The following is a 17271-nucleotide window of genomic DNA, read 5'->3' as shown; positions in this document are numbered from 1 at the left end:
ATTGGCGTGCAACGCTGACTTAATGTCACCACTCCGAACTTCGACACTAGCGCTGAATTCAGCACTGGGTCCAAAGCACACCAGGTAAATCTGGCATGCAAGCAGGTTGACAGTGGCAATGTCAGCACTTCTTAAAGGGACACACACATCTTTCAGGTAAGTTTGGATTTAAGCTTTTGGATGGGGTTTTATTGAAGTAGAGGCTTGCTGCGATAGATGGTAAAAGTTTTTTAAGTGTGTAGGGAGTACTGCTGGATGCTTGCAAGGCCTCGGATGGTAAAGGAAGGCCTGTGAGAAGACAGAAAATGCTGGAAGTACTCAGCAGGTCAGGCAATACCGTGGAGAGAGAAACAGAGTTCATGTCTCAGGTCGAGATGCTGCCTGACCAGCTGAGTATTTCCAGCATTTTATGCTGTCATTTCAGATTTACAGCATCCGCTCGCAGAGGGAAGAGGAAGACACAGAAGAGAATGAAACAGAAGAGGAGGAAGCAGAAGAGGAACAAGCAGAAGGAAGGATGCAACCCAAACAGCTGCTTTCTGGCCGAGATATCCGGGGTGGAATCATCCGCCTGCAGTGACAACTGCAATTCCCCTTTTAACATTTGTCCCACACCTTACCTTCCCTCTGCTACTGACCATCACGGCATCCTTTTTTGCCACAAATGCTGAAATAAAAGCCACCACAAAGCAAACTTTCTAATCCAACTTTATACATCTGTCCAGCCAAGATGACATCAAGAAATGAATTCATCACCCTTATGCATTCTCTTAGTGACTGTCTTGTGTGTGCCTTTGCCTATCCTACTGATGTCATGCAGTGCTACCCCAGTGACTGCAGTATGGCTGGTGGAAGGCTGCTGACTTTCAGTGGGGGACACTACGGGTGGTCTTGCTGGTCGACCTTGAGGAGCTGGTGGCTGGGAGTGTCAAATCAAGTGACCTCACTTGCAGTGTTGAACCACTGCGCGAAGTTGGAGTGCTGCGTGCGAGACCCTGTGTGCCCCTTCTCTGGCTTGCCATTTGTGTTAGTGCTGAAGCACTTTTACCATTTTTTTAGGTGTGGAAGACAATTCGGCTTTAATCGCTGAAGATTGCCATTTGGGAATTATTTTAATGTTTGTTTTTTTTTGAAAGGTAGTAAGGGGTGTAAAATGTATTTTTTCACTTGATTTTAATGTTTATTAGTTTTGAAAGCATTGCCCCTTTAATTCATAGCCCCTTTAATTGCCCACAATGCCTAGCAAACTCCACAGCCTCACTCCCACAGGCTGTTACGAAGCAGCAACACCAACTGTGGATGGGAACTTCGGGTCAGAGGCCTCCACTAACGCCACCAAGAGGGCGTTGTGTGGTAAGTTAGCACTGTGCTCCACATCGCCAACCTCCAGAGCCAATTTTTGAATGGTAACTATAGTAATCGGGGATGTTATGATTAAGGTTATCCACCAGGTGGTGCTGTAGCCAATGCTGCTGCTAAGGTCAGAGGTTTGCTTCCTGTTAAGGTCAGAGGTTTGCTTCCTGTCAAGGTCAGCAAAGGTGAAATGCCAAGATGCAGGCATGATGTTTCTTACTCTGTTTGTTAATAAAGTACTCGTGCTAATTCTACGATATCGCCTCTTCGAGTCCTTGTCTCACTACATGGATTTATCACATTTGGCGACAAGGTAAAACAGGACCCTGGATAAAGAAGAGAAGTCTGCCAGGACGTTTAAACAACAAAATCACGAGCTGCAGTTAGCTACCAGTTGGAAGAGAGCATGGTTGCCACGGTAGGAATGGTTTCCGCTTTTGATAGTCAAGCACAAACCTGGGAGGAATACTGTGAAGTGTTGAGTTATTTTTTTGAAGCAAATGAAATAAATGATGCCGGAAAAAGGAAAGCCATTCTGCTTAGTTCAGTGGGAAGCCAAACCTACAGTTTGATGAAGAATCTGCTCAGTCCTGAAAAGCCTGGAGACAAATCATTTGTTGAATTAGTGGCTTTGCTAAAAGAACATTTCAACTCTACGCCTAGTGAGATTGTACAGCGGTTCAAGCTTAATTCAAGGAACAGGAAAGAGGAAGAGAGCGTAATGGACTATGTAGCGGTGTTGCGTAAATTAGCACAAGATTGCAATTATGGGAACAACCTGAAGGAAATGCTGTGAGATAGGCTAGTTTGCGGAATTATGGACGACCGAATGCAGCGTAGATTATTATCTGAGACTGGGCTTACTTATGAAAAAGCATTGGAACTTGCTCAAGCCATAGCGACAGCGAACCAAGATGTAAAAGAAATACAGGGTTCAGACAGGGCTAATGCTACGCAAGTTGCAGGTCAGGTTGTTGTGCACAAGTTGAACATGCGTCAGAAACCACAACGTGAGCATGTGAAGGCATGTTATAGATGCAAGGGCGATCACCTGGCAAATGAATGCCGGTTTCTGGAGGAAAAGTGCTACAAGTGTGGGAAACAAGGACACATAAAACGAGCTTGCAGGGCGAAATCACCTGTGGAGGAATCCAAACCAAAAGGGGGAGGACAGCAAAACCAAGGGAGAGAAGTGAAAAAACATGGTGCACACCACATCAGCGGGGAAGCTGAGGAAGAAGAGGATATGTTCATAATGTATAGCATGTTAGAGAACATTCCAAAAGTGGCTCCTATCACATTGCAACTGACAGTAAATGACTCTAAGGTGAACTTTGAAGTGGATACAGGGTGCGGCGTGACCATAATGAACAAGGCAGAGCACTCAAAATTGTGGAAACGTGCAAAAGTTCCACAGTTAAAGCCTTGCTCCCTGCATCTTAAAACATATACAGGTGAATGAGTAGCGACATTAGGTACAGCTAAGGTAACTGTGCAACACAGGGACACAGTGGAACAGCTACCTGTAGTTATAGTATCGGGTACCGGACCAAACCTGTTAGATAGGGGCTGGATAAAAGAACTTAAATTAGACTGGGGAGCAGTACATCAAATAGATGCGGGCAACCAGTTGACTTTGCAAGAAGTGTTGGGTGAACATGAGAATGTGTTCAAGGAGCAACTTGGCACATTTAATGGCCCCCCAGCTAAGATTTATGTAGACAAGGAGGCACCGCCAAGGTTTTTTAAACAATGACCTGTGCCTTATGCCATGAAGCCAAAGGTAGAGGCTGAGCTTGACCGTCTATTCAGAGAGAACATACTGGAGCCAGTGAAATGTTCGGAATGGGCAGCTCCCATAGTACCTGTTTTAAAACCGGACAATTCGGTAAGAGTCTGTGGAGACTATAAATTGACAATCAATCGGGTGTCCAAACTAGAGCAGTATCCGATTCCCAAAACAGAGGATCTCTTTGCAAACCTGGCTGGAGGAAAGAAATTCACAAAGTTGGATATGAGTCATGTCTACTTGCAGATTACACTGGATGATGAATCAAAGAAGTATGTCACCATAAATACACACAAGGGCTTGTTTACATATAACCGCTTACCGTTTGGTGTCTCATCTAGTCCAGCTATCTTCCAGAGGACAATCGAAGGTGTATTGCAAGGGATTCCACATGTTTCCATCTATCTGGATGACATTCTGGTGACGGGAAGAACCGACCAGGAGCATCTGAGCACTCTGAGAGAGGTACTACAGAGATTGGAGAGGGCAGGGTTCCGGCTCAAGAGGAGTAAGTGCACTTTCCTGGGGAATGAGGCAGTGTTCCTGGGACACAGAGTGGACACCACCGGGCTCCATCCACTCAAGGAGAAGGTACAAGCACTGCAGGACGCCTCTGCTCCTACAAATGTGGCTGAGTTAAAAGCTTACCTGGGACTGCTGAACTATTATAACAGGTTTTTACCAAACTTGTCAACTGTGTTAGCACCTCTTCACAAACTACCGCGGAAGGAGACACAGTGGCAGTGGGGAGAGGAGCAGGGGGTTTCATTTGAACAGTCCAAGAAACTGATGCTGTCGTCGGATGTGCTGGTTCACTACAATGCAGAGAAAGACATCATTCTCTCTTGTGATGCTTCACCTTACGGGGTGAGGGCAGTTCTTTCACACTGCATGGAAGATGGAACTGAAAGACCAATAGGGTTTATGTCTCGAACTCTAACACCAGCGGAAAAAAACTATTCCCAGTTAGACAAAGAGGGGTTAGCAGTAATGTTTGGGTTACAGAGGTTCCACAAGTACATATATGTCAGGAAGTTCACCATATGCACCGATCATAAACCTCTTCTCTCTCTTTTCAATGAAATGAAAGCAGTTCCACAGATGGTGTCACCCCGGATCCAGAGGTGGGCAGTGACGTTGAGGGCATATGAGTATGTCATCGTCTACAAGGCGGGCAAGTACCATGGGAACGTAGATGCCTTGAGCCGTCTTCCACTGCCAGGCACACCTATCTGTGCAGCTCCAGAGGACAGAGTTTTGATGTTGGAGGACATTGACACGGCTCTTGTGACTGCAGAGCAAGTAAGAACATGGACAGGTAAAGATCCAGTACTGTCTAGAGTTCGAGAATATGTGGTGAGGGGATGGCCACAGCATCCGGAAGGGGCTGACTTCACACCCTACAGTGTCAGGAAAACAGAGCTGAGTGTGCAGGATGGTTGCGTGTTGTGGGGAGCACGAGTGATTATTCCACAGCCAGCACGACAGTCTATCCTAGAGCAACTACATCAGTGTCATCCTGGGGTCTCACGTATGAAAGCCTTGGCTAGGAGTTACTTGTGGTGGCCAAAGCTAGATGAGGAGATAAAAAATCTAGTCAAGACATGCAGCACTTGTCAGGAACACCGGAAGGCACCAGCAGCGGCTCCTCCCCACCCCTGGGAGTGGCCGGATAAACCATGGAGAAGATTGCACTTAGATTATGCGGGTCCATTCATGGGGAAGATGTTCCTCATAATCACTGATGCACATTCCAAATGGATGGATGTTTTATCCTGTAAATTCTGCTTCCGTCACTACTACTATAGACTGCCTGCATCGGAGCTTCAGTAATCAACGGCTACCGGAGATCGTGGTGAGTGACAATGCCACTTGTTTTGTGAGTACAGGGACAAAAGAGTTCTTGAGAAAAAATGGCATAGTGCAGGTGACCTCGGCTCCATATCATCCGTCCTCGAATGGACTTGCGGAGAGAGCCGTACAAACATTTAAGGAGATGATGAAAAAAAGTGCAGAAGGGAGTTTAGCAGCCAAAGTGTCACGGGTTCTGTTCAGCTACAGAATAACACCTCAATCCACCACAGGACTCTCTCCTGATGAAATGTTATTAGGTCATAGACTACGCTCCACTCTTGACCTTGTCCACCCAGGCCTAAAAAGGAAAATGGAAAACAGACAAAACAAACTAAAAGAGAACCATGACAAAAGAACAAAGAGCCGAAGTTTTGGAGACGGAGATGCGGTCCTTACCAGGAATTTCAGTTGTGAACCAAAGTGGATTCCTGGCTTCATAGACTCAATGACAGGTCCAGTATCATACAAGGTCATGTTGGGAGATGGTAGGGTAGTACGCAGACATGTAGATCAGATACTTCCCAGACAAGGGGAAATTGAAATGAAGGTTCCAGATGCAATGACTGAAGACAGGGTTGCCCCCAGTTATCCAAGTGCATCTGTGATGCCACCACCAGGGACAGAGACAATTCCACAGGAACCTATTCGTCAAGAGGAAACCATCGTTGCAGAGTCAGATACTCTAAGCACTGCTCAGGAGCAGCTGGTGGCTTCACCACAAACAAGCAGGGACTTTACTGTTAGACGTTCACAAAGGCCTCGTAAGCCACCAGAGAAATTGATACTGAATTGTTAGATTCATCAAGTATGGAACATGATGAATGGAGACTCCTTATGTGACCCTCAGGAATGGTTGTTTGTTAAGAAATTCATACTGAAATCTTAGGGGGGGAGGGATACAGTAATCTGGGATGTTATGATTAAAGTTATCCACCAGGTGGTGCTGTAGCCAATGCTGCTGCTAAAGTCAGAGGTTTGCTTCTTGTTAAGGTCAGAGGTTTGCTTCCTGTCAAGGTCAGCAAAGGTGAAATGCCAGGACGCAGGCATGATGTTTGTTACTCTGTTTGTTAATAAAGTACTCGTGCTAATTCTACGATATCGCCTCTTCGAGCCCTTGTCTCACTACATGGATTTATCACAGTAGCACTGCGGTTATTTTCAGCAGCCGTTAACTCGTGTTACAATGACACCAGCAATTCTGTTGGCGCGCACAAATTTTTCCCCCTAAGAAAAATAATTGACTTGACTAAATAAACAAATTAAACGAATGATAAAAGCTGCCTTGGTTACATTGTGATTTGAGGCAAATGAAACATTGCCAGGATAGTCATCATCACAAAGATATAGCAACAAACATTTGAGTACTACAGCTAATAGTACAGGTTGACTATCCCTTATCCGAAAACCTTGGGACCAGCTGTGTTTCGGTTTTCGGAACTTTTCGGATTTCAGAAGGTATTATTTCAGACTGGGAAACTCTGAACATTAAATTAATTTGGTAATTAGTATTTGTATTTAATATAAATTTTAAAAGTTCAGGCTACCTCTTGCGACTGTTCCGTGTCTCATTCCCCTTCCTGCTTCTCCGTGCTGCCACTCCCAGTCTGTTTACAGCTCCCCCTGCTCCGTATCTGAATTCCTTGACTTAGCGGGGGTCTGGGGCTCGACTGCCGCCGCCAGTTGTGGGAAAGCCGGATATCGGCTGACTCCTACGCTAAGCTGGCCCGCAAATCAGGTCAGAAAAGCATCGGCCGCGTCGGGTCATATTTGGTGCCACTCGGGTTATGTCGTGCGCACGACTTACGCTCCACAAAAAAACTTTCAGTTTTCAGAGGTTTTCGGTTTTCAGAAGTGCGGATAAAGGATAGTCTACCTGTACTTTATTAGCTGTAAAGCACTTTAGGACATCCTGAAAGGTGCTATATAAATGCAAGTCCTTTCCTTTAAAGGATAAATAACACTGTGGAATAGAATTTGGTTTTGTCTCTCCATTTTCCATACTGATCTTGAATTAATAAATCACACTGCTGCCAGGCCATTATTGTTACGTCTAAGTGGAAGCAGCGTGAGAACTGGCTTTTGCAGGAAAATAGAGATAGCTATTGATTTTAATCGGGGCAGAGCTATGATAATTACCTTCTGACTGTTTACAGTGAGGGTAATGGCTGAGCTTTGCAAAAGGCCCAGGAAAATATGGAGTGGCACAATTACTGGCATAAATCACTTACTCCATAATTTTCTCTTTTGTGCCATTCAAGGGTCCCTACGACATTACAACAACGCAAGTCCCTAGGTAAATCTAGGTCAAAAAGTTTCTTGCCAGCAATGCGATGGCTAAGTAGTCAATCTATGATTTTTTTTGGGGGGGGGGGGTGGCATTATTTGAGGGAGAACTCCATGTTGTTCTTCGAATAGTCACCTGAGCAGACAAAAACATTAAGTCATTTTTTGTCAATTATTCGTAGAGATCACAATTCCTTGAAGGATCTGGAAGGGGCTAGGAGATATACCGTGCAGTGAAGCTGTAAGCTGTTTTCTGTATTGAATGATTTGTCCTAAACACAGCAAAAATGTAGTAATGGTAATGGTGACAAAGGAAGATATTTAAACATATGAGAAATGCATCAATAATCATCTGCATATGAATCCCCTTTGCAACCAACAATGAAGAATCCTCCAAGCGATGGACCTCAGGAGGTTTCATTTAAAGCTCCTCTGTCTCCAAAACAACTAGGGCCACCTGCACATCCAGGTTTTTCTGAGTTGTGAGTAGCACAGCAAGCTACCACTGTGCAAGAGACATTACAGTCTTCATCCTGATCTGTCCAGCAAACCCTTCAGAGCTCCTATCGTTCTCTCAATGATCACTCAAGGTGATGAATGGGTCTTCAATTTCTGTTCTTATCACTCACAGTGGGGCCATGATCCAGGCACGACTTTCTTCCCACTCTTCTCCTCAGGGAGACTGGAATTCCTCAGCACAAGGGAGGTGACAGCTGCTTGCAAATTTCACATTTACATGCAGAATTCTTTGGAGCCGGACTGGTATCTCTTTCTGTTTAGAAAGTTGAAAGGGCTGACTTCTGGAGCTCACAGTGCAATGTGGGTACCATCTATTACATCCTGAACTTTGGGGAAACCAGCAACATAATAAAGTGTATAACCAGATCATGCTGCCTCCTTGCAGTCATCCCAAACTGTACGAATTCACCAGCTCTTCTGAAGATTGTGTCCATGGCCTGACAGATGCATGTCTGGACAATGTTGCAAAGGTCACCCTTGCTGCTTAAAACAAGCTAGAGGCAAAAATCAATTATCTAGATAGTGTCCTTTCACAGCCACTGGCAAAACTGTTCAAGCACTTCTTCTCGCATAAGCTGGCAAAGCTTAGCTATAGTTTCTTTTGTGTTCTTCAACCTTCTCATACAGAGCTTCTCGCTCAGATCTTGATATGATTTGCCTGGCCTACCGAATCTTTATTGGGGTCATATCTGGTGGACTGCATCCTCCTCAGATGGTGCTCACTCTCCTTTCCTTCCTTCTGTTTGCCTTCTCCTCCATTAATATGGCAAACAAAGAAATCCCCATAGAGAAATCCCCATAAGAATTCATTATTCTGGGTGGGGGTGAAAATTTCCGAGAGGCCTGATATACAGATGCAAGTCCACCTCTGTATATCACCAAAGCAAACAAAGGTTTCAAAACGATAATTTCTAAGTCCCGATATTACTCTAAGTAGGTTCTCCAGGCTGCAGATTGCATAAGTAGATCACTTCCACCGGTAACAACTCAGGGTTTCCCAAAGCTAACTGTTGAGATCTAGCAATGCTTAGTTATTTTTAAAGAATCTTTGCATTTTACGAGTACATTCTCAAAACATCTCCCAACACTTCACACAATCAATTACTTTATAAGTGCAACTACTGTTATTTAGTTTGTATATCCTGATGATCTTGGTGTATGTCAGCAATCTTAAAACAGAACAACCTATTTAGTAAAGGAAGAAGAGAAATTACATGAAAAAGGTCATGAATAATAGAATGCCTCCAAATCAATGAGTTCAGTGTTTTTTAAATCCAACCTTGCCGTAATTTGCTTGTTAACTATAGCACAGCATGCCTGTTGTCAGATTAGAAGGCAATGCTAATAGTGTGATACTCATAGGACCCAAAATCCCTGGGTTGGGAAATGGCATAAGTCTTGATTTCTACCCAGGAGGCCACAATATGGGCCAAAACCTGATCAGTCTCTAGAGGCCTTCTGAAGACCCCAAATCTTTACTGGAACAAGGTTACCGATCCCGGAGGGGATTGCTTACCTCATCCAGCACCAGAGTGGGAGCCAAAGGCTTTAAAAAATATATTCTTTGGACCAGTTGGACCTTGGCTAGACCTCAGGCAGAGCGGCAAGACACTGCTCCATCTGAGAAGGGCAGACTGAATCAGTTCGCACCAAGGCTGGCACCACTGAGCTGCCCTTGTAATCCCCGGAGCTATCGCGGGTGAGGGTTTCGCAGATGAGGGGAAGTCAGAGAAGAGATAGCAGTGGCTTTGATCATCATTTTTTAATCTCCTTAGATATGAAAATTGTTCTGCCGGACTGGAAGGTAGCCAGCCTAACAACTCCATTCAAAAAGGGAGCAAAGCAGGTAACTATTGAATAGTTAGTCTAATGTCAGTTGTGGCAAACTTTTAGCATTTCTGGAGTGAGGCTTCAACCCACAATCTTCTGAATCAGAGGCGAGTGCTACCACAGAGCCAAGGTAGACACCTTGGATATCCTGGAAGGAGGCAGGATTGAGCTGAAAGACAGTGTTCATCACATTCAAACTCATCGGAGTTTCAACATTTTTTTTCTTATATTTTCTAAATCTATTCGTTTTAATTAATTTACCCCATTTTACATCAATTCACATTCCAGGTTAATTTAGTAACATCAATCTTAAAATGTTAAAGTAATTGCACAGGCCAATAGTAATTTCTACTCGGAATGCATGTTCATTTAAAAAAATTTATATTTGCAGAAATCCACTTGCAAATAACATGAATATTTTGAGTATTGTAACTAAGGAGTTTATATGCAATTGTAATGTATCCTTGAGGGAAGACACATATTTCCTTTTATTTACATGTCAAAATAACTATTGTTTCTACTTTGAAAGCTCATATTTGCCATCCTGCTATTTAAAATAATTTCCCATTACATGAATCAATACTACTTACCAACAATGACTTAGCTATGACATTTTCAACTATTTTCAAGTCATGTCGCATGTGCCTCTGCCTTAAGTTTGAGCCTTCGGTTTCCTCATCAGCAAAAAAACGGAATAAAAGGGGTTCATCCTTAAATTCACTCTTTTCCAATACTATAAGGAAAAACAAGATGTAAAGTACCGTATAAATCTCAAGCACAATTCAAAGTATTTCATCTACTGTAGCAGTTGGCCTTTATTTACCTTAAAGAAATAAAAGTTAAACGCTACAGTCAGTGATGTTCAGTGACTATAGGGTGTCTATTCTCTTTTACCACAGTACCTTAAATTAGATAGTAATCATTTATTAGGCGAGATAGTTTCCTATTATGTTTATGAAATAAAAGGTGAGGTTCATTGCAACAATATGGGACATGGGAATGGTATGCATGTAAAATTGCAGTTAACAGAAGAGTCAGAAAAAATCATTTAAACTTAAAAAGTCGCAGCATAGTTAGCGTGTAGCAGCACGGAGATTCAACAACATAAATTTGTACCATTTACCGTTCTAAGAAGAGCTGATGTCAGAAGGATGCTTGAATAATGCACTGAATTTAACCTTACCGTGGTGCATAAAACCATTGTCACACAGTTCCACACCCAGGATTATTGCTTCCTCTCTGGTTCTACAGTCCCCCTGGTGACAAAGTAATAGACATTCTACATTGCATGTTCTAATAACACGATTAACTACCAATTCCTGTTTGAGTTCTTTCATTACAGTATCTTGTTCATAAAGGCAGTTATATTAGAAACATCTTAAATGTAATATAAGGGGTAATTCCATAATCCTGCACTGCCAGTGGGTAAAGCCTTACTTAAAGGTAGCATGGGTCCGAGATAGGGCATGTTGTAGCCTTGATTCTCCGCCCCATGATTCCTGGGAGCATGGCTCCCTACTGGGAGCGTAGAACCAAGAAATGACCCTTGTAAGCAGCAACGTATTTATCTTTTCATCCTTTGAAGTAAACAGTATTATTTTTGCATAAACATAAAAAGCATTTAGTCAGAAACTACCTTAATTTAAGATATTTCTTTATTTTAAGATTTTGCTGAAAATAGTCAGTAATAGAAATACAGTACTTTTCCAAAGGGACTGGCTGGTGTGGTGGTTTAGTACCTCTGCCCTTTCCCCTCCTAGTTTGAATCCAGTCTAGATTGATTAGATGAAAGTCATGTCTCTCTGACAGCTTAAAGGTCCCAGGTGAATTTGTAAACTTTCAACCCAGTTCCCAGTGAACATTGCCCCACAGCACAAGAATGCCCAGAATTTAACACAAACCAGCAATAAGTTGCCAGTCTCATAGCTCTTATAAGAACATAAGAAATAGGAGCAGGAGTAGAACATTCAGCCCTTCGAGCCTCCTCTGCCATTCAATAAGATCATGGCTGATCTTCTACCTCAACTCCACCCTCCCGCATTATCCCCATATCCCTTGATTCCCTTAATATCCAAAAATCTATCGCGCTCTCTCTTGAATGTATTCAATGAGTGAGCATCCACAGCCCTCTGGGGTAGAGAATTCCAAAGATTCACAACCCTTTGAGTGAAGAAATTTCTCCTCATCTCAGTCCTAAATGACCGACCCCTTATTCTGGGACTGTGAACCCAGCCAGGGGAAACATCCTTCCAGCATCTACCCTGTTGAGCCCTGTAAGAATTTTATATGTTTCAATGAGACCGCCTCTCATTCTTCTAAATTCTAGGGAATATAGGCCTCGTCTCCTCAATCTGTCCTCTTGCCTTGCTTCAATGAGGAAGTACAACACTTGATGTCGTACTGAGCCACACAAATCAAGAAGATCTCACGTTTAATCCCTCAGCTGTTTTTGAGCTAACCAATGTCAGCCAGGGAGATAGTAAAAAGGGCCACAATTCGATTCAGTATCTCTAGACTAATAAGACACAGGTCCGATTCCTAACTGCTACTCCATGACCCTACCCTGAAGTGCACCTGTGTGATTTATTGGAGAGTCCTGAATCAGACAGGGGTGTCACAGCCTCCATAGTCCAAGGCCCCAATGATACTCACTGTTTATTATTATAAAAGGAAGTAACTTATTGAGCTATCAGTGGTACCCAGAAAGAATTATCGCCTTCACAGAATCACAGAAACCCCACAGTGCAGATAGAAGCCATTTCGGCCCATCGAGCCTGCACCGACACATATCCCACCCGATCCCCGTAACCCCTACACCAACACATATCCCACCCTATCCCCGTATTTAATCCCCCTAACACTAAGGGTCAATTTATCATAGCCAATCAACATAACCCGCACATCTTTGGACTGTGGGAGGAAACCGGAGCACCCGGAGGAAACCCACGCAAACACGGGGAGAATGTGCAAACTCCACACAGACAGTCACCCGAGGCCGGATTCGAACCTGGGTCCCTGGCGCTGTAATAAAAGATGTAACAGCAATCTCACTCTGAGAGGCAATGAACACAGCTGGTGACAGAAGTAAAAAATAATGACACAACTGGAGCTGCTCTTCTTAGACTGAGATTAGAGCACATTGTCATAACTTTAATCTGCATCAGGTCTAATCTATACTCAACCTGAGAGTGCTGGATACTGACAGTGGCTGTTTAAAATAGAAAAGTGCTTAATTTCCCACTCTGACACCTTGATGAGCACAAAAATTCAGGAAAAATATTAAAGAAAAATGAAAGAGAAAAATATATATTTCTGTAGATGTTCTTCACTGATAAAAAAAATTTGGACACATTTTGAATCTTGTAAAGGATATTAGATACTTAAAAGTATCAAATGTTTATAAATTAAACTACAAACTGGGTCAAAGTTAATCACAAATTAATGAATGGAGGGTCAGTACGACCTCCGAACATTTTTGGCAATTCAATATTAAAATTCAGCAGATACATGACGCATTCCTTCTCGCACAAAGTGGGAGAGTCAGCTCCAGAGATGCCATCAAGGTTGCTTCATAATCAGCTTTCAAGGAGCTTACAATAAGGCCACTTTTTAAAATATTTACATAGGAAATATTAAAAGCTTCAGTTATAAAATGAAAAGTAGGACATTGTACAAGTTATTTTGTTTGTGTATTTTCAATTCAAGGGCTTGCAAAGGAAAGAGTGCTATCATATTTAATATTTTTATTGAAAAAAAAATTCTTAACTATGCTGTAACAGTATAAGATAGTTTACTTAAAGCAGTGTTTAACTATTGCCTAAAGAGGCTTTAACTACCTTAGATACTAATTTCACTTCCATTACCTGACATGTCTTTTTTTTTAATTCATTCATGGGATGTGGGTGTCGCTGGCAAGGCCAGCATTTATTGCCCATCCCTAATTGTCCACGAGAAGGTGGTAGTGAGCCGCCTTCTTGAACCGCTGCAGCCCATGTGGTGAAGGTGCTCCCACAGTGCTTTTGGGGAGGGAGTTCCAGGATTTCGATCCAGCAACGATGAAGGAATGGCGATATATTACCAAGATAGGATGGTGTGTGACTTGGAGGGGAACTTGGAGGTGGTGGTGTTCCTATGCGCCTGCTGCCTTTGTCTTTCTAGATGGTAGACGTAACGGGTTTGGGAGGTGCTATCGAAGAAGCCTTGGCGAGTTGCTGCAGTGCATCTTGTAGATGCTGGTGGTGGAGGGAGTGAATATTTAAGGTGGTGGATGGGTTGCCAATCAAGCAGGTTGCTTTGCCCTGGATGGTGTTGAGCTTCTTGAGTGTTGTTGGAACTGCACTCATCCAGGCAAGTGGAAAGTATTCCATCACATTCCTGACTTTATGCCTTGTAGATGGTGGAAAGAATTTGGGGAGTCAGAGGGTGAGTCATTCGTCACAGAATACCCAGACTCTGACCTGCTCCTGTAGCCACAGTATTTATGTGGCTGGTCCAGTTAAGTTTCTGGTCAATGGTGACCCCCAGGATGTTGATGGTGGGGTACTTGGTCATGGTAATCCTGTTGAATGTCAAGTGGAGGTGGTCATTGCCTGGCAAATGTCTATTCTCTCTTCTCAATTCATTGTTTACATTAGTCTGAAACTCTATTGGTCCTCAGCACCATCCCTTATTCCTACTTATTCCAGATGCAACCCACTTGACCTAAACTTCATTCTCCTTGGCCTCCTGACTCACACCCCTACCCTGTATACAATCCTGATTTCATCTGTTTGTCATCCCTAATCCTTACTCCCCTGTTCTCCTGATTCTATTCCCTTTGGCTCCAGGCCCAAGCATTTTGGCTTATTAACATACATCCCCTTGCTAAATCCTACCTTGTAACTCAAATTCCTAAAAAAAGGATGAGCAGTATAAATGAGATACATGACTCCAGCTTTGCGAATTAGACCACATAATTCACAAATCCTTGATTTATGCAGCAAATGTCACTTTGGTTGATTTTTCAGCAGCCCTATTGTGTATCCTTTAAATAATATCCCCCCCGATACTTCCAATATATTTCCAATTAAAGGAACAGCAGCTTCAGTGACAGATTTCTTTAATTAAGATGCTTCAAACCACCCAATCAGATTAATGATATTATCAGTTACACAAAAAAATTGTTCTTACTTTACCTGTGCAACTAGCCAGTCTGTCAACTTGTTTGCCATGACTACTGACTTGTACGTTCTCAGATGGTAGTCTTTATCCCTGTATATGAGAATCATATCAGTTAACAGTATAGTTATACACGAAAACTCGACATGGCCTACGCTGCAGATATAACCTGCAATCTGACATGTTGAGTAATAGTTGGCTCAACAAAGACTGCACAAACATATAGGGGTTGAATTTGAATGGTAGTTCTCCCGATCTCCTGCCATAACTTCAGCAAAAACCCCAGACAGGAAAGTCTCCCAATCCTGAGAGCAGAGTAAGGGAATGACTCAACGATGTCCTTTTCAGTTGAATTATTAACTGGTTGACAAAATAACTTCTAAAGATTGTTTCTTGGCTTAGGCAAGGGTTTTAATGCAATGACAATTGTCGAAACTATTTATCAGTATTCCATTAGAAGAAGAGCAACACAAATCCAACGTAACTATTTCTAAGGCATGAGAGATTCCAAAATATTTCAAAGTTTCAGTTAAAGAAGAGCTTTTGATTTAAATACAAGATGTTGGAGCTTTTGCCTATTTTTATCAAGCATAGTATGTTACAACAGAAATTCCTCATGGGGCACTGTCTTGACAAACAAAACATCTATTTCATTAATGCATCTATTCCAAACCACAATGTAGAATTCATGGAAAACTAAACTGGTACCTGAGCGTATGATCCCTTTAAATAAACTCATGGACTTCTTTGTCACTACAATTGAGACCATCCATTCAGCTGCCTCTAATGCTTCCTCCCTTCCCCTGTTGCCAGGCTCTCTCCGTCTTAGCCCTGAACCCGGATCTTTACCCAGTTTCTCTCTTAGCTCCCCTCATAACCTCGAGCTCATCTTGTCCGTGAGACTCACTTTCTACTCCCTTGACCCTATTCCCATTAAACTGCTAACCACCCAACTTCCCTTCCCAGCTACCATGCTAGATGACAGTCCCTCTCCTCAGATACTGCCCCTCTCACTTTCAAAACTGCCATCAGCACCCACATCATACGCCAGCTCAAATAACTCAGCACAGATTAGGAATTAAAGCTGGGACCTGCTGGTCTGAATCACTCAATTACATGGTGCCCTTACCAATTGAACCATTAAGCAAGCTTAGCAACCCATTTTAAAAGGGAAGATTTTGCACTCATGAAATAGATGCAGTAAACACACTGTTCACTTTGCCTAGACAACAGGACAAAACAGGGGCACGAAAGAGAATGTAGCATCAACTTCTATACTTTCATTAGAATAAAAATAATAGACTTCTCAGAATATGTTAGTTATTCATGCTTAATAAATTATCAAATTTGCATACGCAAATGATAACTTCAAAAGAGATAACAGAACTAGAAAGGATAATAGGTACCTGCTGTATATAGCAGATGATCATTTTACAGTTAACATTAATAATACCGTTAAGAAGGGATGAGGCAGTACTAATGTGGTACCACACTAATACTAGGAGGCTCTCCAATCTTGCCTCCCAAGGCACTGCAATCTAAGTAGTATGAACATAGGAATGCCCAGGTTTGGAAAAGACCATTGCAGGCTATTTCCACCATTCAAAAAATGGCATCCATCTCTCACATCCTGCAATTGCTTACACTGTTAAATATCTATTCAGTTTCCTCGTAAATGTGTCATCATTATCTGCTACCACTACCACTACCATGTTGGCTCTCCTTAATTAGCTTTAACCTCTCAAAGTGCCCGTTAATTTTTTCCTTGATTATTGTTTCTAAAACTTTCCCCACCACTGATGTTAAACTGACCAGCCTGTAGTTACTAGGATTGTCCTTACACCCTTTTTGAACAATGGTGTCACATTTGCCACTTTCCAATCCTCAGGCACCTCCCCCGCATTTAGGGAAGATTGGAAAATTATGGCAAGCCCTTCCACTATCTCCTCTCCCAATTCCCTTAGCAATCTGGGATGCAAGCCATCTGGACCAGGCGACTTATCCACTCTAAGCATACCCAGCCTATCTCATGCATCCTGTCTATCAATTTTCACCCCTTCCATTGCATCTACCTTTTCCACTTCTACCGATATTTTGTCAGCATCCACCTCCTTAGTAAACACTGATACAAAGTACTCATTGAGTATTCTAGCCTTGCCCTGTGCCTCTAAGCATATATCACCTTCTTTGTCCCTAATAGGCCCCACCCTGCCTCTTACTACCCGTTTACTGTTTACATGCCAGTAGAAGATTTTTGGGTTCCCTTTTATGAGCTGAGAAATATCAAGGGACAGAAAACATTAGTGGGAGTTGTATACAGACCCCCAAACAGTAATGCTGAGGTTGGGGATGGCATTAAACGGGAAATTAGAGACGCGTGCAATAAGGGCACAGCAGTTATCATAGGTGACCATAACCTACATATAGGCTGGGCTAACCAAATTAGTAACAATACTGTGGAGCAGGAATTCCTAGAGTGTATACGG

The 17271-nt window shown here is 42.8% G+C and overlaps 1 protein-coding gene across 8 annotated transcripts in view; it reads right to left on the bottom strand.

Annotated features, from left to right (window-relative positions):
* Positions 1-17271, bottom strand: part of prex2 (phosphatidylinositol-3,4,5-trisphosphate-dependent Rac exchange factor 2) — a 943088-nt gene that overhangs the window by 603679 nt on the left and 322138 nt on the right. For all 8 annotated transcript variants that reach the window (XM_085993112.1, XM_085993115.1, XM_085993113.1 and 5 more), the window contains 3 exons: positions 14803-14878; positions 10812-10884; positions 10219-10361 (listed from right to left, as the gene is read on the bottom strand). In XM_085993112.1, coding sequence (XP_085849238.1) covers positions 10219-10361; positions 10812-10884; positions 14803-14878 — 292 coding nt within the window. The remainder of the gene's footprint in view (positions 1-10218; positions 10362-10811; positions 10885-14802; positions 14879-17271) is intronic.

Source organism: Somniosus microcephalus, chromosome 7, assembly GCF_052327205.1.
Source record: "Somniosus microcephalus isolate GS21.2 chromosome 7, FLI_Smic_1.0, whole genome shotgun sequence".
NCBI lineage: Eukaryota > Metazoa > Chordata > Chondrichthyes > Squaliformes > Somniosidae > Somniosus > Somniosus microcephalus.
Note: the sequence above shows the minus strand (reverse complement) of the source record. Positions and strands in the feature narration are given on the sequence as shown.